Source organism: Herpailurus yagouaroundi, unplaced genomic scaffold (assembly GCF_014898765.1).
Source record: "Herpailurus yagouaroundi ecotype Mexico unplaced genomic scaffold, PumYag 196, whole genome shotgun sequence".
NCBI classification, from domain to species: domain Eukaryota; kingdom Metazoa; phylum Chordata; class Mammalia; order Carnivora; family Felidae; genus Herpailurus; species Herpailurus yagouaroundi.
In genome coordinates this window covers 25,924,687-25,950,834 of record NW_024412427.1, presented here as the reverse complement: position 1 = coordinate 25,950,834, position 26,148 = coordinate 25,924,687, and the positions used below count along the sequence as shown (strand labels likewise).

Genomic DNA, 26,148 nt, shown 5'->3' with positions numbered 1-26,148 from the left:
AAAAAAAAAAAAAAAAAAAAAAAAAAAAAAAAAAAAAAAAAAAAGTCTTAAATAAAAGGAATATTTAATTTCTCTATTAGACTCTGAGTTCTTTGAGGGCAGGATCTCTGTCTGGGTTCATTTTTGTATTCCCCAAAAGAATGTAGCCAGAGCCTAGTATATTATAATCTATTCAATAAGTATTTATATATTTATGTAATAAATGTGGAGGGCCACAGTAGGAAGCACAAATGGAAAAAAAAAACCTTCGGGACTATATTTCTGTGTGGAAGAAAAACTGATGTTGAAGGAAATACTAGCTTTTCCCTATTTGCCAGAATGAGTTTGTAAGGGCTCTAACGTTTGAATATTGGAGCCAGTATATTCTTTACAACTCCTGCCTCCATTAATATTGATACTAAGTAACGTGTATTAGGAAGGAAAATCCTTCTATCATAGATTAGCTTTAGCAAGCTGAAAAAAGTTGGGGAGAAAAAAGTTAAGATACTATATCATATTATCTCCACTAGAGAGTATATAATTTATAATTCTTTACCAAAGAAATCTTATTGTTTATAAACCAAGAAAACTGGTTTGTGACTTTAAAAAAGGTTATTAAGAATTTACTCTGGGGTGCCTGGATGGCTCAGTAGGTTGGACAGCCAACTTTTGATTTCCACTCAGGTCATGACCTCACTGTGGGACTGAGCCCTGTGTTGGCTTCACGCTAACAGCACAGAGCCTACTTGGGATTCTCTCTCCCTCTCTCTCCGTCTCTTCCCCACCTCAAAATAAATAAACATTACAAAAAAAAAAAAAAACTTGCTCTATTAGCTATTTTATTTATCTCATAACAATTAAAATTTTATAGCACGAATTGCCTATTTAAAACATACATTTTGAAGAAGTACAAACAGATTACCAACCTTAAGCTGCTAACTACCAGGTCAAATGTATTTTCTCTGAAGGGAAGGAACTCTTCATCAGCTAAAACACTGACAGTAGGGATTTCCATTTCTAAGGTATTTTTCTAGTGATTAAAAAATAAACACATTCATATAGAATGTCAATTACTAATACAATCATTAATTAAGTCAACGTTATATTTATTTGGCAGTTTCTATCCCTTTTAAAACCAGAGTCACAGAGAAGCTCAAGAAGTGTTTCTTAAATGACACAAACTGGCTAGTTGGAAAAACATAAAGAGGATCCTCTCTCACACTAAAACAAATCTCAGAAGGCTGAAAGTTTCAGTGGCCTAACTTAAGCCATAAAAGTAATAGACAAAAATAGGGGTGAACATTTTCATACTCTTAGGTGGAAACATTTTAAGCAAGCATAACTCAAAAGCCAGAAACTATAAAGGAAAAGACTAATCTACACGATGATAAACCAATCAAAAACTTCTAAAAACCCATAAACAATGTAAACAACACACTTTGGGAAATATTTACAACACAGATGATGAAATTAATATCCCCCCAAAACAAACTCTTACAAACTCCCCCCAATAAGAACATGCTAAGGCAACAATGCAGGTACAGGCACATCACAAAATTACTTACAAATTCACAAATTAAGAAATACCAATAGCCAAAAGACATCAACAGCCGGTTGGCTGCATTCATAATCAAAGTGCAAATAAAAATATCAGTAAGATTCTACTTTCTGCCTATTAAACTGACAAAGACAGAATCCACTGGCTCAGTGCTGCCAAACAGGAGAAAAAAGTGCTTTCATACAATATTATATCTTTCTAACGGCAGTCTGGAGATGTATATAAAAAATTTAAAGATGAACATCGATGAGTCATAAATTCCACTACTAGGAATTTATTCCCAGAGAGAAAAATAAATCAAATGTACAAAGTTTCTTTGTATAAGGATGTTCTTCCCAGTGTTGGTTATTAAGAAACTAGAAATATAACTGTCCTTCAATAGAAATTTAGCCAAATAAACCATGGAATATTCTTATATTAGAATACTATCTAGTCATTTTAAAAGGTGGAATTTGTATGTATGTATATCATTCGTTGATATAAAAGAATGATATCCTGTGAAAAGCACGGCATGTTATCATTATATCATTTGTATAAAATTGTAGAGATAGCTATACATCTGCAAAGGTGGAGACCCAAATGTCAACAGTGGTTGTCCCTGAATGGTGGGGACCAGGGGTGATATTTTCTTCTCCTTTCTATTTCCTCCATTGTCTAATTTTTTTATGTGTTATATTTATAATCAGAAAAAAAAAAACAATAAAGCTATTTTCATTTTGAAGGAAATAAAAATAAAGAACTAAAAATAAAACCAAGAGATCAAAAATCAATAGTGTTAAAAAGCTACCTACCAACGCATTTTCTGCAATGTCTACTTGGAAGAACTTTCCAACAGTTTCCTGCAATGGAATAAAATTAATTAGATAATACAAAACAAAAGCCTACTAACAAAACAAAATAACTACTGAAATTGCTCAAGGAGAAAGTGATAATTCGTAGGTAAATTTTTAGCTTTGTAAGGGTATTTTCCTGCAGTAAAACCAGTATAGTACACAACTAGCTTTAATAACACATAGTAAGTTACACAGATTTAAATTTAAACAACCATGCCTATATTTAATACATTTAACTATACTTAATAAAATACACAATCCAGGTGTGAGTAATCAACATCCTGAGTTTACTCCAGAGGATTAAGACTTATGTGTGCTGAGAACTGGTCCCCGCTCCTGGGCCACAGAAGTCCTGGATAGTTTTCCTCCCTCTTTTAGCTGTTCATTCAAAGAGTTACACAGAGTAAAGAAAAGACTTAATAAACACAGATACTTGGGAGCAGGGCGGGGGGGGGGATAGGGGTTCGCTGGTTTTATTTTCCCTGTTTCATGTCTCCCCTCTTCTTTCCAAAAGGAAAAAGCACTGCACCACTTCTTTCCTAAGACTGACACTTTCCACTATGCTCTTTTCTACAGGATCCTGCTCCCTCCATCACCATCTCTATCAAATCTTTCATCTATCTCTTCTGTGTCTCTTTCCCTCACCTCGAAACAGTCATGAGCCTCCCAATCTGGAAAGATCTCCTCACCTCTAACTACCTTCTGGTTGTTCTGTCTGCAATCTGCAACTCTAATTCTCACCAATGTCTTTCTCCTTAATTCTTGATATCTATTCCTACTCTCCCTGCTCATGCTATTTATAAAGATTACTAACAACCTAATCAACTACAACAGTGTGTCTCCTCTCAAGTCCTATTTCACTTGACCTGTCTGAAGTCCAGCTCTGTTGTAGTCCTCCCCTCCTCTGTTAAAGAAGCCAATCCTTTCCACTTCATGCACACCCCCTTCTTAAAGAACCTCCTGGCCACAACTTGAAAGGATACCCTATCATTACCTGGCCACTGCTGACTACCCAAGTGCAACTGCCAAGTGGCAGAGCTAAATTTGAAATCCCTATCTGCCCAAGTTCAAGGCAATGCTCTTAACCTCAACACCCCAATTCCAAGTACACATTTCCAACTACCTGTCAGACATTAACACTAATATAGTCCACTGTTACCTCAAACTCAGCAAATCTAAAACAGGAATAGCCTGTGCTCCTTGCCCCACCACATCCCCTGACTTTTTCCAGTCAGTGAGGGAATAACTTCAAAGTTACTTTGCATTTATTCATGTAATGTTCATTTAATAAATCTTCATTGTGTATTCTAGGTACTGGGAATTTAGCAGTGACCAAAAATGAGCAAGTATATGGAGTTTACATTCCCTAAGACAGACACCAAATAAACAAACACATCAGGTGCTAAAAAGTGCTGTGGAAACAAATAAGGCAAATACCCAGCGGAGAATGGGGACCTTATTTTATAGAATGGTCGGGGAAGGAATTTTTGATGAGGGGTCATTTAAGCAAAGACCTGAAAGAGGCGAGGAAGTAAGCCGCACAGATATCTTAGGGAAGAACGCAAGAACAACTATAATGCAAAGCCCTGGCCAGTTTGAGAGTCACTGAGAAGGTCAGGATTGCTGAAAAGTAAGGAATGAGGAGAAGGAAATGAGGTCAGGGACATGTTAGGGAGTCAGATCACTGAGGGCCTTATGGATTAAGACTGGCTTATTACTGAGTTAGATAAGAAGCCAAAAGTTCTGAGCAGAGGACTGGCAATGAACTGACCTGTGCTTTAAAAGGATTACTTTGCTGTGAGAATGGGGGCAAAGGTAGAAGCAGGGAGGTCATTAAGGGGCTACTGCAGTGTAGACCAATACGATAACAGTGAAAGTGGTAAGAAGTAGTAGTTAGGGATATATTTTGAAATCCAAATAAAATTTGCTGATGGATTCAATGTGGGAGGGGAGGACACAAGAAGAATCAATGAATAAGTTTTCTGGCCTGAGCATTGTTTGTGTTTGTGGAGCCTCTCACAACCCCCTCCCACCACCCTGGCCCAAGTGTATGCTTTTTCGAAGTAGATTTTACACAGAAAGCCCACTTTAATTGGTGTCCAACACAGTATCATATATACAGGGGTTAAAACAATAAATGTCTTTATGTTCTGAATTAGAAAATGCAAAATAAAATGGTATAAGCCTTAATAATGGCTACTTATAAATACACAAAGATTTCTAATCAAATGATAAAATATTTTTCCCAGCTAAAAAATTAGTTCAATCACATTTTCCAAATGAATGTCGATCTGATTTTAATATGAAGTATCAAAAACATCTGCACAGAATGGGAATGAAGAGCAACATATCTTACATAGACTTAAACTATAGGTAGGAATCACTGTATAAAATGGATTGAAAAAAAAAAAAAGAAAAGCCACTTTAAGAAAAAAATACTTGAGACACAAAACAACTATTGGTTTCCCATTAAAAAAAAAAAAAAAACTTGGGAATTTTGATATAATCAAAACCTAAATATGATACAAGCTGAATTAAGGAAGACTTTAAGATTAGCCAATTTTATTTTTTAAAGTAAATTAAGTCATTGAATAGATATACCTTATTCAAATGCTGTGCTATGTAACCTCTTCCACAACCAACATCCAAAGCAAGGGAAAATTTTCTAAAAAGTAGACACAGAAGTTATGATTTGTCTGTAATAACAGTCCATAAAACAGTTATTAAGAAGTAATTTTTCTTAAATAAAAACATATTAATGAATACAACTTTCAAAAAGTTATATTATCTGCCTTTTCTGCCTCACCTCACAAGCTATTTCTACCAGAGAACATATTGAAAGAGCAAGTCTGTCTGGTACAGACATTCACAGGACCCCACAGTTAACCAGCTTTCCATGAGGCTGCTCCAAGATATGAATTCAAAGAACAAATTTGGTAGGAGTATTTCAATTTGATAATATATCCAAATAAAGAATGAAGAGAAGCTAATGTAAATTAACATGAATATCTGCATACTTATTTAGAACTTACTAATTATCTTTTTCTCAAATTTGTTGAGGCAACAGGTGACTTAAAATCATCATGTAAAATATCATGAACTATTAACATGTTAAGCTAAACACAAAACAAAACACCAACTAAATAGTAGCTAACTTTTACTAAAATCTTACCAGATTCAAAGCAATGTGCTATGTGCTCAAAGTAACTCAACCCAAGGTCACTCAACTAATAAGCAGCAGTCAGAACTTGAATTCAGTTAGTTTGAATCCTGGAACCAAAACTACTATCCCTAGGCTATGTTGTCTTCTCTAAATAAATGTCATACTAAACCACACCAGTTAACACATCTAAGTGTAGGCCATCCACAGGTTTAACAAAAATTTGTGACAAGAAAACTTAAAATTGCATCCATTAATAACATATTTTCTATTGGAACCAAAAGAGTCCTTTTCCAATTTCTGTCAAAAACCTATGTCAAAAATATAGAACACCAGTACACAATTGGAGAACTGGTGTGAGAAAGAACTGTTTATTTACAAAATGCTCACTATCTTGACTGTGAACACAGGTAGTGTGACATGTTGAAGTGCACAGCTTTGGGATGAGAAAGATGTGACTTAGAATTCTGGGCCAGCAATGTACTGGTTCTGTGACCATAGACAAGTGACTTAATCTTACTGAATCTGTTTCCCCATCCATAAAATGGAAAAGTTACTACTTCACTCGAGAGAATTTTATGAAATGGTGCATGGAAAGTATCTAGCACAGTACAAATGCTCAACAAATGTTGGTTATGAGTTGCTATTATTATCATAAGTTGTAACAGTATTAAGTGGACCTCAGATACCACAAATAAGACATTTAATAATCTGCGGGGCTAGTTTTTAAAAATCAACAAAAGATCAGGGTGGACAATACAAACTATACTTTGTAACAATAGAACATTACTTCAAGAACATTTACACTGGTACTTTTTTTTAGACTGGTATTTTTAATGATTTAATTCTAAAGAGTTAATGTTAGTTTAAGACATGCCATAATCACAAGTCTCTCTGTAAACGATGTTTTGCTCAGTACTAAGGCATACTAAGACATACAAAGACTGTACAATCCATACTGACTTAGAAAATTCAATGTTTCATTTTTAATAAATGGCCTAAAATCCAAGCAAATGTAGAGAACTATTTGTTTCATTTCCTAATAAAACAGATGAAATGGGGGTAACTATTTGTAACAATGAAGCATTTTTTCTTACCTTATGAAGTTAATTCATACCAAGATTCTAAGTAGCAAGAATATCTCTAAAAAATTACTGTTTTTGATTTTATAAAATTCCTTTTATAGACAAATGTAATAAATTCATCCCATGTTGGTGTAATTTAACCAACAATTTAACCGCAATGTTTTCATTAGTGGCTTTTGGCCAGATGAAATTGGATCAGTCATTCAGGCTCAGAGAGAAGCTAGGAGTTGTGCTTTTTTTTTTTTTTTCCCCAGAATGAAATAAAAAGAACACTTGTTCTCCTATATATTATATATATATATATATATATATATATATATATGTACATATATAAAGGAAAGACTTAGAGTGTGATTAACATTGAGAATCCTGGTAATAAATTCCTCTAGATTCTGCCATACATTATGCTCTCAGCATTCAATCTCTTGAATTTCCAGTCAAAAAATTGTATTTTATTATGATAATCATCACTTACCTAGCTATGTCATATACGCGGTCTGCAATCCGGCTTCCAACCTGAAGGATTACAAGCGGCAATGATGTATATAAATCGAGTATGCGTAACAGAGAAGCGACACTCTTTTTACAGCATTCAACAATCCATAGGTTACTTATGTTTCAACATGCTGATAAGTACTTCTCCCTATCCCATTTTCAATCTGACCACAAATTATAAATAGGAACATAATTATTAAATTACCCTAGGAAACAGATTGAGGCAAATTACTTCAGAATATCAAAACTATAATTTCAACACGTAATCAAGATAAAAAAATTAATGAAATATTTTGCATCCTTTTTTCAGTTACTGAAATCCAGTGTATTTTACACTTAACAGCACATCTCAGTTGGACTAGCCACATTTCAAGTGCTCAATAGCCACATGGGGCCAGGGATCACCATACTGAATGGGCAGCTCAGTTAGACAAGTAAATCCGAAGTCCTCATCTCTTACCGCCCTAATAACACGAGTCCTCTCGGCCTGACCTCCTCTTCCACTCTCCTCTTCACGGAAGCTTCACTGGAGGCCTCAACGAGGTCCTCAACAAGGTCCTTCCCGCCTCACGGACACTTGTCCTTCTCTATGATTACAAGGCTACTCTCTCCAGATCTCAGCTTGTCTCATCATGTCCTCTGCCTGAGCGGCCTTCTCTGACCATCGGAGTCCTCACCCCACTTCACTTTAGTACCTCACCTTACTTTGGCTGAAATTACATTTCTTGTTCATCTACTCCCATAAGAATGAAACCTCATGAGGGTAGCGGTCTTACTCTGCCCATAACATACATGTACAAAATTCAAGCGATATTTGCTGAGTGAGTGAGTGAGTGAGTGAATGAACAGCTTACAAATATCCCGGTCCAACCCTTCAGGGATTACAGTAGAGGCTCAGGCAGAACGGCTACTCAAGGTCACACGTGATGTGGGGTCTGCTGGGGCCTGGCCGGAGCCCCCGGACTCGGAGCCAGAGCTCGGCGTCGCCCTTCCCCTGCTGCCGCGCGGACTCACCTCCTCCTTCAGATAGTCAAACTTCATGGGTTCGGGCTGCCGGGCCGCCCAGTTCTTCTGTTTTCTCTTCAAATCCCGGTCGAAGATATTTAGGGCTCTGGGCGAGGTGCTGCCCGGGGGAGAGACGCCGGAAGCAACCTTTCTAAGGCCGAGGTTCTTTGCTGGGACCCCAAACACCAGAGGTCTCCGCCGCCACAGACAGAGTACGCCTAACCGCAACATCTCCCTCCGGTAAAGCAGGCGCATTTACGTTGCGCCTGCGCCACCGCGGCTCCGGCGCCTACGCTACGGGTCGCCGCAGAGGTAAAGGGAACGTAGTTTGGACCAGTTCTGTTGCCGTCCCGGAGGAGCGTCCCGCGGAGGACTCTGGGTCTGCGTCGCATGTGAGACGCGACGAGGAGGTGAGTACGGTTGGATGTCTGAAAGGGCTGCCGGGGATCCCGAACTAATCTCTGACAGGGTCTCCTTCGGATTCACGGGGGGGTTACCCCCTTTTCCCTTGCCATTCCGGTCTCGTTTTTCAGACTTCCTTGATCCTCCCCAGGGTCCTTTTGAGGGACCTCAGTCCGTAGCTGTGCCCTGAGGTTTAAGGTTGGGTAGGAGATCGTCGTTCTGGGACCACCCTGGTGTTCTCCGCGTTAGAGCGTGGGTACAGGAGAGAGTGCGCTAAGGAAATGAAGGTGGGGGTCAGAAGGTGACGTCAGGTCGCCCTTCTCTGCCTGAATATCTGACGTTTATCGAATGCTTTCAGCGTAAACATTAATACTTACACCTAATAACTAGATGAAACAGCTATTCCGTTCCCACCTGCTCAGAGGGTTAAATGATTAAGTGTGTAAATGCATCATTGAAACCTGTGATTTTTTTTCTTTCTGGTTATAAAAAGTTGTTTTCAAATTTAAGGAAAAAAATAAGCCTTTCAAAACAAAGCACTACCCTGTTTGATTAGTTCTTTTTTGTTCTTAATAATCAATGACTCTTAGCTCTGCAAAAGCAAATTGAGATGTTAAACCATTAGGAACTATTTTCAAGGGAACAATACTAATCTCTCCCACACCTACAGAGTCTAGTATGTTTCAAGAAGAATCAGCCTGTTTGGGCCGTAGTTCTTATAAAATAAGAAAAAATAGAAAGAAGTGAAATTTATTAACTACGATGAAACTTTACCTGATTTTTGAAGGATGCTCGGATTCATAGAGGGAACTTTGTGAGCTAAACCTAATTGATTTGGGTCTGTTAGGACACTAGTCATGTAGAATTAAGGGCTGTCCAGAGTAGCATGAGGTGAAGACTAACAGAGAATGGGACCAGAATGTGAAGAAACAAATGAGACCAACTGAGGCTTGGTAAACTTGATTACATTAGCTTTTAACTTGTAACAAGTACAGGTATATAAAAAGAAATGTACAAACTCTGAGTAGTTGGCTAGTAAGCATTGGCTTGCTTACTAAGCCAATTGGCTAGTAAGCATTTTGCCTCCCTCTGTAAAGCGCTGGAGTTCTGTTTGCTTTTGCCTTAAATTTGTTTCTCCAAATGCTCTGTAATCAAAAGAGGATGTTCTGATTGTTTTTGCTTTTCTGCATGTGACTAAGAATAAGTTTGGGAAATGAAATTGGATGTGTTAACTTTGTGTACGTTTAACTTAGAATATATTGTGAATTAGTATTTTTTCCCAAAGCATCTTGTATTACTAATCCTTCATTATTATAACATTTGTTTTGCTTTTTAGTGTTTGATTTCTTCAAAGCATTTGTCCAGTCAGACATTTAAAAATGGCATCCAAAGAAGAAATAATGAGTGACCAGCGGTTTAGGAGGGTTACAAAGGACCCAAGATTTTGGGAAATGCCAGAAAAGGATCGAAAAGTCAAAATTGACAAGAGATTTCGAGCAATGTTTCATGACAAAAGGTTCAAGTTGAATTATGCTGTGGATAAAAGAGGACGCCCCATCAACCACAGCACTACAGAGGACTTGAAGCGTTTTTATGATCTTTCAGATTCTGATTCAGATCTATCTTGTGAAGATGATAAAGCATTGAACCAAAAGAAAAGGAAGAAGAAAAAACCCCAGACTAACAACAAAATAGAATCAAAAAATCTAGTTGAAGAGAAAAAGAGAGAAAGCAAAAAAATTAATCAAAAGGATTCTGGAGATAAAAATGATTTGGATAACTCTGACAGAATTCAGGAAATGGAAGAGTCATGCAAATCTAAGAAGGTAGATTCAAAAATAAGTTCTAAGAAAAACAGAGACGAATTTACACAGAAAAGTACAACAGGGAAAAAAAACGTTGTTCAACATAGTACAGAATCATGTCCCAAAGGAAAAGTAGACTTGGGCGTTTCTGAAATTGTGAAATCTCCCAAGCTCAAGTACTCTAAGACAAGAAGAGAAATGCTATCAGGTTTGTTGGAAAGAATTACAGATACTTTGATATTACATTACTAATTTTTATACTGATTTTTTTAAAAAGGAGACATGTAGTAAGAATTTCTATAGTATAATGAGAATGATCAAATGCTTATTTGGGAGATAAAGCTATGAAAGAAAGAATACCATGTAATGATTATTAATTTTTTATTTTGTGTTATTAATTGCTAGGAGAGAAAAACTTGAGGCTACACAATGATTGTGATTTGTGGTGGGGACTAGTGAGAGCTGTGTTCTGTAACCAAGTAAAACGTTATATGTTGTCATCACACAGTAAGAAGAGGTGTCTGAAGAGGGTTAGTAGAGTTGGGTACTCATTCATCCTTCATTCAGCTACTTGTAGTAACTTGTAATGTGGCAGATAAACATGAGTAAGATATGGGCCCCCATCTTAGGCCTACTACTAGCTTATATGATGTCTGTACACATTAGAAAAAGTTACGCCCTTTTAGACATGCAGAGCTCCCAGAGCTCACAGTTTGGTAAGGGCCAGCAGCTTTGAGTGAAGCAGTTAGGTTTATTTCCCCTGAGCAGACACAACACGCCTGCAGAGCGTGTTAGTGGAGTTTGGCCTTGATTTCAGCCCTTCCTGGCCTTTTGCAGATCCTCTTTTGTAAATAACGTCCCTGCTAAACTCTGCAGTGCCATCAGCTAAAGCGGCACTGTCTAATAAAAAATGTATAATTTTGAATTTTCTAGTTGACACATTAAGAAGTAAAAAAAACAGGTGAAATTCATTTTTAATAACATAATATTTAACCTAATACATCAAAAAGTTCATTCAAGATGTAATCAACTTAAAAAAAGTTTAATGATATAGTTTACATTCTATTTTCTTACTAATCTCAAGTATAAAATTTGAATGAGCCACATTACAAGTACTCAATTGCTACATGTGGCTGCTTGTACATACTGGACACCACAGATCTAAAGTAGAAGAAATTAGGTCCATAATATATGATAGAATAATGGTAAGTGGTATAAAAGATATTTAGCAGAGGGCTATGAGAATTCAGAGGAAGACGTCGCTCAAGATATGGCAACCAGAAAAATTGATAGGAGAAGTACAATCAGATTTGGAAAAAGTAAATTGAGGGACCAGAGCATTCTATATAGAAAGGACTTTTTGAGCAAAGATATGGTTGGATATGTTCAGAAGAGATAAGTATTCCCATTTGATTAGATAATAAGGTCTCTAAAGGGGTGAGTGGATAACACAGCTAAAAGTGGTTGTTTGGAACTAAGAAATGTCTGATTCTAGTTCATGCCTACTTGTTTACTTATTAAAATTTTGTGTCCCATCCAGCAGCAAGGAATTTTGAGTGTTGGTGTTGCCAGTTGTTGATGTTGTTAATTGAAAATTGGTATTCAGATGAGCCCAAAGCTGGCTGTGATTATGAGACCCAAGGAGGATAGGCATCCAGGAAGAGCCTGAGAGGTCTTGACAGGCTGAGATTATATTGGAAAGGTAGGAGGTATCAGGTATCTAGATAGAATTCTAGATAGGGAGTAGGAGGTCAGGATGGGGTGTCATTTCGTTTGTAGTGGAACCAGGCAGCAAACTGAGGTGTAAGGAGAAGGGATAGGAGTTTGGTTATTGAAATTGGAGAATAAGATCAGAATAGGAACAGCAGCAAGATTTGTTTGATGCTGAGTTTGTGAGATAAGTTAGTCTAGCCTCTTTTAAATTTCACTTGATTTGGGGCATTGGATTAATAAAACATACCCATATAATCCTTTGGATTGATTTTATAGAATCTTTTTATATATCTCCATTAAATTTTCTCAGTAAGCTTGAGAAATTAGGATAGATTAATTGGGAAACAAGACTAAAGTGATTTATGTTAGGATACACAGAGCTGGGCCTGCGACTCAAGTCTTTGAATCTTTCTTTCTACCCCATCATGTTTCTTCCAGTAATTTACATCAGTTCTATAGTCTAGAAAGGCATTAGGTGTAAGTAAGGAATAGTGACTTTGTATATAACCATCTTTTGTTCATTATTCATTTGTCAGTTATTCCAGCAACTACTGTGTGCAGGGGTCTTTTTAAGTGCTGCAAGGTACAGGTGATGTGGGAAGGTATGGTTTGGTATTATGTGTCATTATGATATGTTGATGCCCAGCACTTGTACTCCTAAGAACTTATTTTAATTGGGCATAAGTGCAAATAATATGCATTATAGCATTGTTTTTAAAATGTAAAATTAGCATAAAATTAGCATAAAAAATTGATTAAATAAATTGTGATATATCCAAATGTTTATGATATATGAAGCTTTAAAAATAAGTTGCAAAATAGTAATAATGGTGTGACAAGCTACTTAAAAAAATTAATGGATACATCATAGAAAACAGATTTAGGGAATTATGTACCAAAATAGCCATCCAGGTATCTCTGCATGAAAAATTACTAGTCTTTTTATTTTCTTTATTAACCTGTATTATCTTAATATTTTTCCAATGAGCATTCATTACTTTTATAATGGGGGGGGTAACAAAGCATTTTTTTAAGTAGCAAGGTAAGTACTGTTTACAGTTACTGTAGAGCAGTACCATCCAGGAATAGAGAGATAATCCTACATTATCTAGTATTGTATACATGGTGGGCTCTGAGCAAATATTTACTGAATAAATCAGTACTCTGAATGTACTCGATATCAAAAATACTAAAATACTAGATCTTTTGTAAGTCTTTTGTATTGATTTATTATATAACCCAAATCACACACAAAGTGTGATGTATGTACCATTGTCATACGGGAAAACATGGCATATGTAACAAGATACTCAAAGTTTTTTATGTTAATAGATATGTATTTAGGAATAAATATTTATTTAAGAGAAAGTAGAGTCACTACATCACATCTGTGACATCAAAGATACTTAGAACAAAGCTAATTTTTTTTCATTAAAAAAGATTTCAATTTAGTGAAAAACAGTGATATGCAAAAATCATGAAAATGGCATAATAATGACTGATGCTTGAGAAATAATTGCAGTATTAGATAAAGGTAGATCTCTGAGGTGTTATTTCTGAGCACGTTGCTTAAAAGTGAATTCTGGTGCTTGCCTCATAGTAACTCTCCTTCACTGTTGTGGTGTTTTTTGATCTCATATGCAGAACTTATGATAATTCCTTTTTTTGGCTTTTTCACATCTCCTGGCTAGTTATTTTTTATGGTCCCCCACTCTCTTGTGGTACTAAAACAGAAGCCCATTTCTTTTCCTCCTAGCAGAACTCTTTCATTTAGTCTCAGATCAAATGGCATCTTTGTGAAGCCTGTCTTAAATACCTCTCTGCAGGCAAATTTAGATGTCTCTTTTGTGTTACCTTAGAATAAAACTTCATTATTCAATAAAAAATTTCTTTTGGCTTATGAACAATCAGGAGCATAGGATCATGTTACAAGCCATCTCCCTTTTTCTTTTCCTGAGTTCAATGCCTTTTATTTACATAGTAAAGTAAGTAGTAAATAGTAGGTCAATGAATAACTATTATAAGATTATAGGACCAAGGGAAAAACTAACTTTGAATTTCATTCTAAGCATTAAGCTTTTAATATTTTTTTCATTTCTCCAAATAGAGCTTTAAGCAGAAACATAAGCTCCAACTTAAGGATGAATAAAATGTGTGAGATACTGTATATCAACATACACATACCCATAGTAGAAAGAATCATATAAATTGCTTTAGAACTAGAAAATGAGGTTTTTCAGAGTTATGAGGGTTAAAAAAAAATCCAATATAAGTAAAAACAATCTTTCACTCTTCATGGTATTGCTATTAGTTACAAAGTTCAAGATTTAGCAGAAAACCTGTGTTTTGCCCTGCATAGATGATCTTATCCACATCTCAAGCTTCTGTTATCACTACACATGAGTGAGTGAAAAGTTTTATCTCCAGCACGCAACTTTTCTGAGCTGTAAACTCATACAGCCAGCAGCCTTCTTGATATCTCCTCGTGTATGATTCCAAGGCACTTCAGATTCAACATAGTGAAAACTGAACTCATGATCTACCTCTACCAAGCAAGCAAACTGTTTCTTTTCCAATATTGCATGTTTATCTATGTATCTACGTATCTATGTATCTATCTATCTATCCATCCATCCATCCATCCATCCATCCTCAAGCCAAGAAGCTGGGACTCATCTTTGACAATTCTAAAACTTCTGTGCCTCATACCAAGCCCCTGTCACTAATTACTGTTGATTTTAACTCCTGACTCCGAAACTCTGAAGTGAATCCATTAACCTCTTTGTATCTGTTTCTAATAATTTAGTGCTATCTTCATCTCTTGACAGGAGTATTGTACTACACTTCTAATTTTCTAATCATATCCTCTTGACTCTATCTGGTCAAGTTTCTACAGCATAGTCAAGGTGATCTATCTCACTGTGCAAATCTGATGATGTCCCTCTTTCTGAAAGCATAGCAGTAGCTTATCACTGCTTTTATGACAAAATCCAAACCTTCTACATGGTTTTTGGAAAGCGTGGCCTGTACCTCGCTATTCAGTTTAATTTTTTACTTGACTCTTGGCCACCTGCACTCCATATATTCTTGCCAGCTTTTTCCTATTCTTGGATCTTTGCATTTATTTTTCTTGGTGTTTGGAGCATTTCCCTCATTAATCTTGAATACTTCCTCTTTATCCTTCAAGTAGCAACTCAGTTGCACTTATATAGAGACTCCTATTGTAGCTCTTTATGTGTATGGATGTGATTGATTTTATTTGATCCAGACCCTTCCATCTATTCGCTTAACTAATAACTTCTCTTACCAATGATTTTATATTGAGCACCTAGCACACAGCAGGCACTGCATAATTCTGAACAAATATGTGAATCTACTTGTATGATCTGGGTACATATCAAAATTTCTATCAAGTAATTTAGGCATGAACTTTTGTTGAATTTAGGGTTTGTTTTTTAAGTCTCTTTCATAGAAATTACTTTTACTGGATTTGAGGTCAGAATAACGTGATTTGAATTTAATTGTGTTTACATTTTCTTAATTTCTCCCTCTAATGTTTTTTGCAGTGGTTTCACTAATGGCAAGAGACAGTGATGGTTTTGAAAACTCGACAGGTGGTAAGTGGTTTGACAAAGATGCTCTGGAGGAAAATTCAGAAAGTGCTAGTGAAATAGGTGATGAAGAATCTGAAGATGAAATTACAGGCATTGGTAGAAGTTCAACTGATGATGATGATGATGATGATGATGTTGATGGAAATGAAAATGATGAGGAGGAGGATGAAGATGAGGAGAGTGAGAATGATGATGAAAGTGACAGTGGTCCTGATCTTGCAAGGGGTAAAGGAAATATAGAAACTAGTTCTGAAGATGAAGAAGATATGGCAGATTTACTGCCAGAGGACTCTGGTTTTGAGCATGCTTGGAGAGAATTAGATAAAGATGCTCCTCGGGCTGATGAGGTGAGCTTTTGAATAAATAAGATTATATGTGATGAGCACAGTACAAGTAGCTTTTATGAATGGTAGAATTGATGTCATTAAATTGGGAAAAGATTTATTGGTAAATACTCTTAATGATGATTCTCATTAAAACTTCTTGATATGGAATTGATTGTTTTAGCTGGTAGTTTTTATTTCAGTTCCTACTGCACCTATTAGAAATGATATGGGATAATCTACTTAACCTCCATGCTCATGCATGGGAAGCAAAATAGCTTAACAAACTTGGTTATTAAAAAATCAGCTGATTATCGTATTCTGATTCAAGAACTAAAAACCATATAAGAGAAAGTGTTTGTTGACAGTTTTATCATGTGTGACTCAACCAAAGTTTTCTTTTTCTTTTTTAAATATCATCTTTATTTTTGTTTGTTTATTTTTTTACATTAAATATAATTTATTGTCAAATTGGTTTCCATGCAACACCCAGTGCTCATCCCAACAGGTGCCCTTCTCGATACCATTATCCACTTTACCCTCTCCCTCCCCCCATCCCATCAACCCTCAGTTTGTTCTCAGTATTTAAGAGTCTCTTATGGTTTGCCTTCCTCCCTCTCTGTAACTTTTTTTTCCCCACTTCCTCTCCCCCATGGTCTTCTGTTAAGTTTCTCAGGACCAAAGTTTTCTCTTATACATATTGAAACTATTTAGATAAATACTTATATTGATAAAGAAAGCATTACGTTTTTTGTATATTTTATAAGTGTTGGGAATGATAGAGGTTATGTAATATTTAATTTTTCTCATTTCTTAGATTACACGTCGATTAGCTGTTTGCAACATGGACTGGGACAGATTAAAGGCAAAAGATTTGCTGGCTTTGTTTAATTCATTTAAACCTAAAGGAGGTGTTATATTTTCTGTAAAGGTGAGAATTGATTTCATTTTGAAGTAAATACTTCTAAACATTTTGAATCTGATTTTTTTTTTTTTAAGTCATACTTTTCCTTTTAAAGAAAATAATCTGGCAGTTGTCCACTGTAGTTAGGCATGAAACCAGTATAACAAACGTAAAAGGAAGGAGTAAAATTATTGCTATTGATGGGTTAGGTGATTGTACGTAATTTAAAAACCCAAAGAGATCAATTGGAAAGCTATTACAATATATAAAGCTCAATAAAGGGACAGAGTATAAAATAAATATTTTTTAATTGCATTCTTCAATTCTTAACCAATTAAGAAAAAAAAATCTATTTTTACTAGCAGCAGAAACACAAAATCCTTAAGAATTCCCTTAAACATGTGACATTTGTGAAATGGTAACACTGGTAAATTTGAAAAACTTAAATTTTGAGATACCATATTTCTGGAAAGCAAGCATAATGGTTAAGAATCTAGGCTTTGTTGTATGACAGACTGCAGGCAGATCTTGATTCTGGGGGCACCTAGGTGGCTCAATCAGTTAAGTATCCAACTCCTGATTTCAGCTCAGGTCATAATCTCATAGTTTGTGGGAACCAGCCCTGCCTCAGGCTTGAACCTGCTTGGGAACTCCCTCTCTCCTTCTCTTTCTGCCCCTCCCCTGCTCATGCTCTCTCTCTCAAAATAAATAAATAAACATTAAAAAAAAATACAAATCTTGATTCTGATATATGGCATGTGATTTTGGGCATTTTATTAATCTCTCAGATGTGTTCTCTCATCTGGCAGTGGATGCAAAAATAGCATTTCCTAGGGTAGTTGTAAGGATGAAATGAAAAGAAACTCACACTTAGTATTTAGTGTAGTGCCTGAAACAGCTCTAAATTATAATTCTGTTTAAATGTTTAAAGATGTCAGTTCTATAGGTTTAGTGTAGTTTCAGCCATAATCTCAGTTCAAATGAAAGTAAAGAAAAAGGATACCAGTAATCATCTAAAAGAATAAACAGTGAGAATGACTAATACATTTTTGGGAAAATACACCAGTATAAAAGGATCCTGTCAGGTACAACATCTAAATCTTTTATATTGCTATGTGAGTTAAGAAGTTTGGGTAAAAATAGAGGGACAAATAGATGGAATGGAATAGATAAATAGAAGAGTTTATATTATAATTTAGACCAAAATAAGTTTGAATACCTGATATTGGAACAAATGGATGAGTCTTTATATGAAGAGCTTATTTCAGATCTTTACCTTATAATAGCCCAAAATAAACTCTAGATAAAGTATGGGAAAAAATTAAAAAATCAAACCCCAGAAACAGAATAAAATGGAATTGTGTTTTTATTAAATCTGTGTTTCAAGAAATAGGTATTAGGAATTTCTAGACTTTGAAAAGGGAAAAAGAATCAACAGATGTGACTACATATATATTTCAAACTTCTACGTGAAAACCTATCATTGCCACTCACACTAATAGGAAAAACTCAAATCCCCTATTTGATAAATTGCATATTGCACAGAATTGAAAAAAAATAGTTTGTTAACATATATATTAAGCCCAGTAGTATCCAAACAAGACAGATTAATACAGTTATATTTCTTGACTCTCAAAAGTAGCCAATATACAAAAATACCAAATCCTGGGTTGCCTGGGTAGCTCAGTAGGTTAAATGTCCAACTCTTGGTTTCAGCTCAGGTCATGATCTATGGTTCTTGAGTTTGAGCCCCACATTGGGCTCTGCCCTGACAGCATGGAGCCTGCTTGGGATTCTCTCTCTCTCTCTCTCTCTCTCTCTCTCTCTCTCTCTCTTGCCCTCTTCCTCTCCCTCTCCCTCTCTCTCCCTTTTCCTCCCCCATTCATGCACACACACACACTCCCTCTCTCAAAATAAATAAACTTAAAAAAAAAATAGTACCAAATCCCAATGAGGGTGAATCCTTTTTTTTATACCAAGATTATATCTAAACTATGTGATAATTTTCAGTTATATTTAAAGGATTTCTTAATTTTTTTTAAGTTTATTTATTTTGGGGCAGGGGGAGAGTAGGGGCCGAGAGAGAAGGAAACAGAATCTGAAGCAGACTCCAGGCTCCCCAAGTTGTCAGCATAGCCCAACATTGGACCCAAACCCACGAACTGTGAGATCATGACCTGAACAAAAGTCCGACTGAGCCACCCAGGAGCCCCTCTATTTAAAGGATTTCTTAAAGCATTGAATAATGGATATTGGATAAATGATATGACTTAAAAGATAACTTGAGTATTACAAAATTATTTTTTATTACGTATGTTTTATGTCCTTCAGTAATCATTTTTGTGTATTTTGCGTCAACAGTCATTTCTCATGTGTGTGTTTACATTGAGTTCCTGGGGTGCCTAGACTCTTGTTTTGCTTTTATTTTTCCCTTGGATTCCAGAACCATCTTGTCCTAGTTGATGTATGCAGGAGACACTCTGTTTTTGTTCTCAAGTTCCACATCTGTTTCATTCCAACCAAAACAACTATTTTTAAGGAGATTCCTCAGAATGTTTTAGCTTTCCGTAGTAGGTTTGGAAGTGAGTCATTCTTGCTGTTTTCATTGAGTTCAGTTGTAATTCTTGGAGTTCCGGATATTGTAAGAAAAGTAAAGAATATATTGATCTTATCTTATCTTTTGTGTGTGTGTGTGTGTGTGTTTTTAGATATATCCTTCAGAATTTGGAAAGGAGAGGATGAAGGAAGAGCAAGTTCAAGGACCAGTAGAGTTATTAAGTATACCTGAAGATGCCCCTGAAAAGGACTGGTATTAAGCCATTATAGACAATAAAATTAAATCTCATAAGTTCATGTCACTAACTCAGAATTGTGGTCACTGTAATGGAACTAAAGTTTATGCTCTGCCTGCCATTCATCGTTAAAACAGGTTACAAAAGCAGATTAAAGTCTGTCAGAAGTGGCACGCTATTCCAACAACATTTTGTGTGTATATTTACATTTCAGTATTCACAAATTACTGCAGTTTTGAAAAACATTTCTCAGCCTCATTGCTCTGAATAAGTTTTGTTTTTTTCCTGAGATGTTGCTTTCCATAATAGTGGCATTGAAACCCTATTTGCCTTCAAAATATACAGTTTTTGTAAATTTGAGATTAAATAAAAAAATAGTGATAACATTGTTTTATCATCATAATGTAGTATTGAAAAAAAATTTAAGGTAATTTTTAAACCACTAGGTGGAGCTATGTGCACGTAATAAAAATGGTAATTGACAAGATTGGTGGCAGAAGAGAGCCAATGAAGAGTTTCAATATGTTAAATGAAATTAAACTTACAACCATTTAGACTTGACAACACATAAATCTGAAATAAACATTTTACCAGATCAGGAATTTCTTTGTACTTAGAACTAATGCCTTCCTAGCATAGTTTGTAATATGTTTAATTATTAATATTATCATTAATTATTAATTATCATTAATCGTATTAATGTTAATATATTATATTAATATAATACATTTAACATTATAAACTTGTTCAGCAGTTTTACTTGAGCGGTTATATGTGGTAGCAAAATAAAAAAAATGACTATTCAAGAGTTAAACTCTAGGTAACCATATGTAATTCTTACACTCTTCTAGACACTAAATTTCAATCAAAATACCTAGTCTGTGCCTTGTCAAAATAATAAAATGAGCTTAAGTATTAATGCCCATAAAGGCAGAGTCATGAAAGAAAGATAGATTGGGATGAAACAATTTTTTGAAACAATTACATTCATTTTTTAAAGGAAGATCAGTCTTTGTGTTCTAAGCTTAATGAGTTTTCTACCTTTTAGGACTTCTAGAGAAAAACTGAGAGATTATCAATTCAAACGACTCAAGTACTATTATGCAGTAGTAGACTGTGATTCCCCTGAAACAGCTGGCAAAATATATGAGGATTGTGACGGCCTGGAATTTGAAAGTAGTTGTTCATTCATAGATCTAAGGTAATCCAGTATGTCTTACCGATTTTATCTTGTAGCACAATATGATTATAAGAAGTAAAATATTAGACTCCTAGTATTTTATGTTGTTTCATGTTGTGAAAGAGGATTTTTTGCTTTGGGATTTTTTGCTCCTGTGGAGCATCACTCTTAAAGAAAACTATAACAAGGAAATGCTAAACTATTATGTATGAGTCACCCCGCATTTATATCCTGAATTTCAAACATACTGGCTATGTTTTTAGTTCTATGTAGTGATATTTTCTTTGCAACTCTCTTTTAGAACTAGGAACCAGGTGAATTAACTTAAAAAAAAAAAGCATTGAGGTAGGGGCAGAGGAATTTGCTAATAAACTGGTACCTCTACATCTGTGCTGCCTAATACAGTAGCCACTAGTCACATCTGACTATTTAAAATTTTTAAAAATTTTAAAATCATTCATTTGCTTAGTCATTAGACATATGTAAAGTACTTAATGCAGAGTAGATATAGGGCAGACCATATGTTGGATAGAGCAGATTGCCGTCATCACATAAAGTTTCATTGGACAATGCTGCCATAAATGCTGTTCAATGAATGAATGGTGTTGCCGGCATTGTCTTTGGACTTCGGCGTTATTTTCACCACGTGCACAGGCTTCACTGACCCAGAGCTGAAAACTCTTAGGTGGTTGTAAATGCCAGTTCTGAGGAAACAGGAAACTAAACTACTGTACCATTTTATCATTAGCCTAGTCCTTTTGAACCCAATACACCATTTTACTATGACACTTTGAATAAAAATCAGTTCTCTGTATCCAGGTTTGTGAGAGGCTTTGTTCTCAAAATGAAATATTTCCAAAAAAAAATGCATCATTCATAGTCAGTGGCTTTCATACTTTGAAAGCATTCCGACTGGTAGAAAAACAAATAAAAATTTTTGAATTGATAATTTGGAATAAAATTTTAGTATGTTTGCATATTTAACACAAAGGGCTTATCTCATCAGACAAGTGTTTCCTTCTCTTTTATGTTAAGAGTTTCAGTTGGAGGTACTTGTTCTGAATGTCTAAATAGTAGTTACCAAACATTTGTTAGAATATCAAACTCTTTGGATGTTACGAATTCATGTTAACATGTTGTTTTCGGGATCATTTTGTTCTTTCTAGTTCTGTTTGGGGACATTTCCATACTATGTTAGAATAAGGTCTGGCAGGCCTAGAAAATAAGATCAGTGACCATGGAAAAAATTTACATTCCCTGTTTGATTTTGTTAAGCATGCATCAGAAAAGAAAGTTGAGTTTTCTGCTACTGTCCAATTATCTAGAGAAACTTTTTTTCACCTGCCCAAAAATATAAATGCATGCACATTAATAACACTTAAAAATATTGGTTTCAGATACCTATTTCTCTTCTAAATCTGTGCAGAAGTGTAGCTGGAGGAGGATACTGTGTAGACCTAGTGAACCTTAATTATCTGTTTCTCTACCAACAAATAATTTTTAGTGGATTACAGAGCATATGCTTTTTTTGTGTATGGAACAAAATCTATATAAATTACAAAACCTAAATATATTAACCATGGGTTATTTAACTCTGCTTTTCCCCCCTATTCTTTAGCCTGATGCCTAAGCGTTGTCAATTACATTTACACTTAGTAGCTAATTATTTATGAAAAAATATTGTAAGATAATATTGTGAAGATTTTTTAGTCTTAATTTTAAGCTTATTCCTTATTTTCACTGACACCTTCTGTGTTTGATACTTTATATTTAGAACTCTTATCCATTACTAGTTCTATTTGATCTTCAAAATACCATATACAAGCCAAGACTGTGCCATCAGGAGTCTAGGTCGTTTTGAAACATGGCGGGGGGCGGGGGGGCATGTGTGTTTGCACCTGATTCATATTAACTGATTCCTAATGCAGGGTTTCTACCTACAGAGTTCATTCAAATTTAGTGGAATTACAGATTTATGGTTTATGAATTTCAGAAATTTTGTGCCAAGGTTATTTCTAACATTGTTTGCCTCATCTACGTGTGTGTTTTATAGAAACTTTTATATGGTATGTATGTACAAACTAGAACTAATTAGGGGAGAATCTAAACTCTGGTTGTTTATCACTACAGAATATGTTTAAATAAGTTTATTTTTTGTTTCTTAGGTTTATACCAGATGATATTACCTTTGATGATGAGCCCAAGGACATAGCCTCAGAAGTGGATTTAACAGCATATAAACCAAAATATTTCACATCTGCTGCGATGGGAACCTCAACGGTATTTCTTAACTGTTAAAAGTGTATAGCTGGATTCTTGCTTTAAGGAAAGATTTGGTGTATTATTTACTTATAACATCTTTGAAAATGGAAAGTATTCAAAATTTTAATGCACAAATACAAGTAGAAGGGAAACACAAGTATATTTGCATTTTTATTTGTTTGAACCTATTTTCAAATTTTTGTTATGTCTTTAAGCTTGAGTATTTACCCGCAAATGTTTTTCTCCTCTGTCTTTCCCGTACATTCTTATTCAGCTAGGTTCTTTAATAAGTTATATGTCAGTTATTAATACCCTACAGAGTAAGGAGAAGGAGGTAACAGATTATTTCAAATCACAGTTAAAACCAGTAGAAATTTTAAATAGAAACACATTTTTTCTGTGGATGTGATCCAAAATTATAAAAACAATTTAAGTAAAGTAATTCAGGACTACTAGATGTCACATTAATGCTTAATTATGAATGGCCAGAAGATTTTTATTGAATTAGTTTGTTACTTAGCTGCCTACCTTCTCTCTTCTTTTCCCCCCATAAACCTTCTACCCACAGATAGACTCTGCAGCAACTACCCAGTCTTCCCATTGCCTTTTCTGTGACAGACCACTGTGCTCTTCTGAGGACAGGCTGATGGTAGAGAGACCTATTGTATCTGTCTTCCGCATGCTATGGTGGGCACTATGTGACCTTGATGAGTTACTGAGTATGGTAAAACCCCACCATTATGCGATAAGTGTAGTTTAAAAGATTCAGTAACGTAAAATGTAGGGTTGGTTTCTTATCAAGACTGAAATATGACCAAGGCAAGACTGTTCAGACAGCTTTTCTGGAATTCCTAGTGTACCATCCACATCTGTACCAGTTCCTGTAGCAGTTTTATGGTTATCATCTCAGGGAAGTTTTCTGAATAGGGGTAATTCTGAATCCTGTGACTAGTTAGAGCTTCTAAGGTAGTGACAGTTATCTTAGGGATCCTTTGGTTAACTGGTGCCCATTTTGTTGCCCTGATCTGGGGAGATTAGCCTGAGGAGAAAACAAAACAAAACAAAACATAGGGGACCCACCCTTATAATTCATTAACTTATAATGAAGTTAAAACATCTGACAAGACCCCATCTGAGAATAGGGGCTGCATAGAGGGCAGGAGTCAATCAACACTAATCGTTATAGATGAATTTCTGTATCGTGGGGGTTTACTGTACTTCCAACCAGTAGATACATTTCTTATCAGTGGCTCTTAATCTTTTTTTGGAAAAAGGACCCTATTGAAATTGTGTTGAAAGCTTTAATAGATTTCACATAGTTTGTAGACCTCCTGAAATACTTAGAACTCCAAGTGAAAAACATGTTTTCTTGGTTCATAATAATGTAACGTTTTCACTAATGTGTTTTATTTCTTTCCCTACAATTAATTAACACACTGATGAATTTCTACTCCCAATAATAGAGTACCTTGCATATAGCAGAGAGATATAGAAGAACATAGATTGATGAAAATGGTTCCTCTTTCATAAATAAAATACTTTTTATTAAGCATGTCATTTATGATTTGCTTTAACATGTCTTAACCTTTTAAATATTGTTAAACATCCACATTAACGACAAATATTCTGATACTTTTTTATTCTTATTGGTGAAGGTGGAAATCACTTGGGATGAGACTGATCATGAAAGAATTACAACACTCAACAGGAAGTTTAAAAAGGAAGAGCTTTTGGACATGGATTTTCAAGCTTACTTAGCTTCCTCTAGTGAAGATGAAGAGGAGATAGAAGAGGAGCTACAAGGTACTTGTTAGTCTTTTGGTGTTCTATGTTCACAAGCATTTAGATCCCTAATCTAGGCTTATTAGTGGAAATACGTCTTTGGCAGTAGCTTAAAGGGAGTGCCAAGCTAATTCTAGGCTGCCTGCAAAGCATACTCAAGTGTACAGTATTATATACACCTATGGATAATATTTGAAACTTTTTAGAAGTATTTTTTTGGCCTGAATTTCTTTAACCACAAACATTTTGTTTAAAACTTTTACCAAACAGGGTCGCTTGGGTGGTTCAGTCGGTTGAGTGTCCAACTTCAGCTCAGGTCATGATCTCACTGTTTGTAGGTTCAAGCCCTGCATCAGGCTCTCTCGGCTGTCAGCATGGAGCCTGCTTTGGATCCTCTGTTCCCCCCACTTTTTCTGCTCCTCCCCCACAGCTTATACCAAACAAAAAAAGCCTGACCTTTTAATTCTTTTAATTTTAATTTTTTTTTTTTTAAAGAGAGCATACGTGAGCCGAGGAGAGGGGCAGAAGGGGTGAGAGAGAATCCCAAGCAGGTTCCACACTCAATGTGGAGCCCAATCGGTGGCTCAACCCCATGACCCTGGAATCATGACCTGAGCCCAAAATCAAGATTTGGATGCTCAAGTGACTGAGCCATCCAGGTGCCTAAAGCCTGGCCTTTTAGACTTGTCCTAATTCACATAGTTTTGTAGTCTCTTAACAAACTAGTCAAATGCTCTATAATGCCCCCTTTTTTAATATTAAGAGTTACTTTTGGATTGATTATTTTTTGTATTCCATTTTCTCCTCAACTAGTTTGGAAAGTAGACTGTTTCAGTTCGTTTAGTGATTGTTTAGAAATTGTGACTTGCATTCTTAATTTATTAAGGTCTAATGGTAATTAATATTTTTACCCTCTTAGATAATACAGAGAAATCTTAAAACGACTTTCATGTTATCCTCTGTTTTGTAATCGTCTTTTTTTATAAGTTCCACGGGATATTGATATTTAAACTGCCCTATTTCATTTTACCCACATTTTCTTCACTTTTTTTTGCTCTTTATTCTTTTCTAAATGTCATATTTCTAAGGACCATTTTCCTTCTGTCTTAAATATATCCCTGATAAGTTCTGGTAGTGTTTGCTGGTGTCAAACTCTCTTGAGTTTTAGTAAAAAAATATCCTTGTTTGGCTTTCATTTGAGAAAGATACTTTCACTAGTTAAAAAAAAAAAAAATTCTAGGAAGTCCTCTCCATCC

General features: G+C 35.4%; 2 protein-coding genes across 13 annotated transcripts in view; one reads left to right on the top strand and one right to left on the bottom strand.

Moving 5' to 3' along the window:
* NDUFAF5 (NADH:ubiquinone oxidoreductase complex assembly factor 5) overlaps window positions 1–8,422 on the bottom strand; it is a 26,253-nt gene extending 17,831 nt beyond the window's left edge. For 4 of the 11 annotated variants that reach the window (XR_005782145.1, XR_005782146.1, XM_040447728.1 and 1 more), the window contains exons 1-5: window positions 8,125–8,421; window positions 7,091–7,131; window positions 4,972–5,035; window positions 2,329–2,376; window positions 906–1,009 (exon numbers count right to left, since the gene is read on the bottom strand). Coding sequence is in view for 8 of the 11 variants with exons in the window: in XM_040447728.1 (XP_040303662.1) it covers window positions 906–1,009; window positions 2,329–2,376; window positions 4,972–5,035; window positions 7,091–7,131; window positions 8,125–8,370 (503 nt within the window). In the remaining 3 variants the exon portion in view is untranslated. Of the gene's footprint in view, window positions 1–905; window positions 1,010–2,328; window positions 2,377–4,971; window positions 5,039–7,090; window positions 7,132–8,124 lie in introns of those variants that run through there. The other 7 variants (XM_040447729.1, XM_040447726.1, XM_040447727.1 and 4 more) reach the window with 7 other exon arrangements.
* ESF1 (ESF1 nucleolar pre-rRNA processing protein) overlaps window positions 8,421–26,148 on the top strand; it is a 67,413-nt gene continuing 49,685 nt past the window's right edge. The window contains exons 1-8 of one of the 2 annotated variants that reach the window (XM_040447723.1): window positions 8,421–8,525; window positions 9,854–10,530; window positions 15,602–15,996; window positions 16,790–16,903; window positions 19,585–19,685; window positions 20,717–20,869; window positions 23,014–23,128; window positions 24,766–24,913. In XM_040447723.1, coding sequence (XP_040303657.1) covers window positions 9,897–10,530; window positions 15,602–15,996; window positions 16,790–16,903; window positions 19,585–19,685; window positions 20,717–20,869; window positions 23,014–23,128; window positions 24,766–24,913 — 1,660 coding nt within the window. In that variant the 5' untranslated portion in view covers window positions 8,421–8,525; window positions 9,854–9,896. Of the gene's footprint in view, window positions 8,526–8,548; window positions 8,770–9,853; window positions 10,531–15,601; window positions 15,997–16,789; window positions 16,904–19,584; window positions 19,686–20,716; window positions 20,870–23,013; window positions 23,129–24,765; window positions 24,914–26,148 lie in introns of those variants that run through there. The other variant, XM_040447724.1, reaches the window with a different exon arrangement.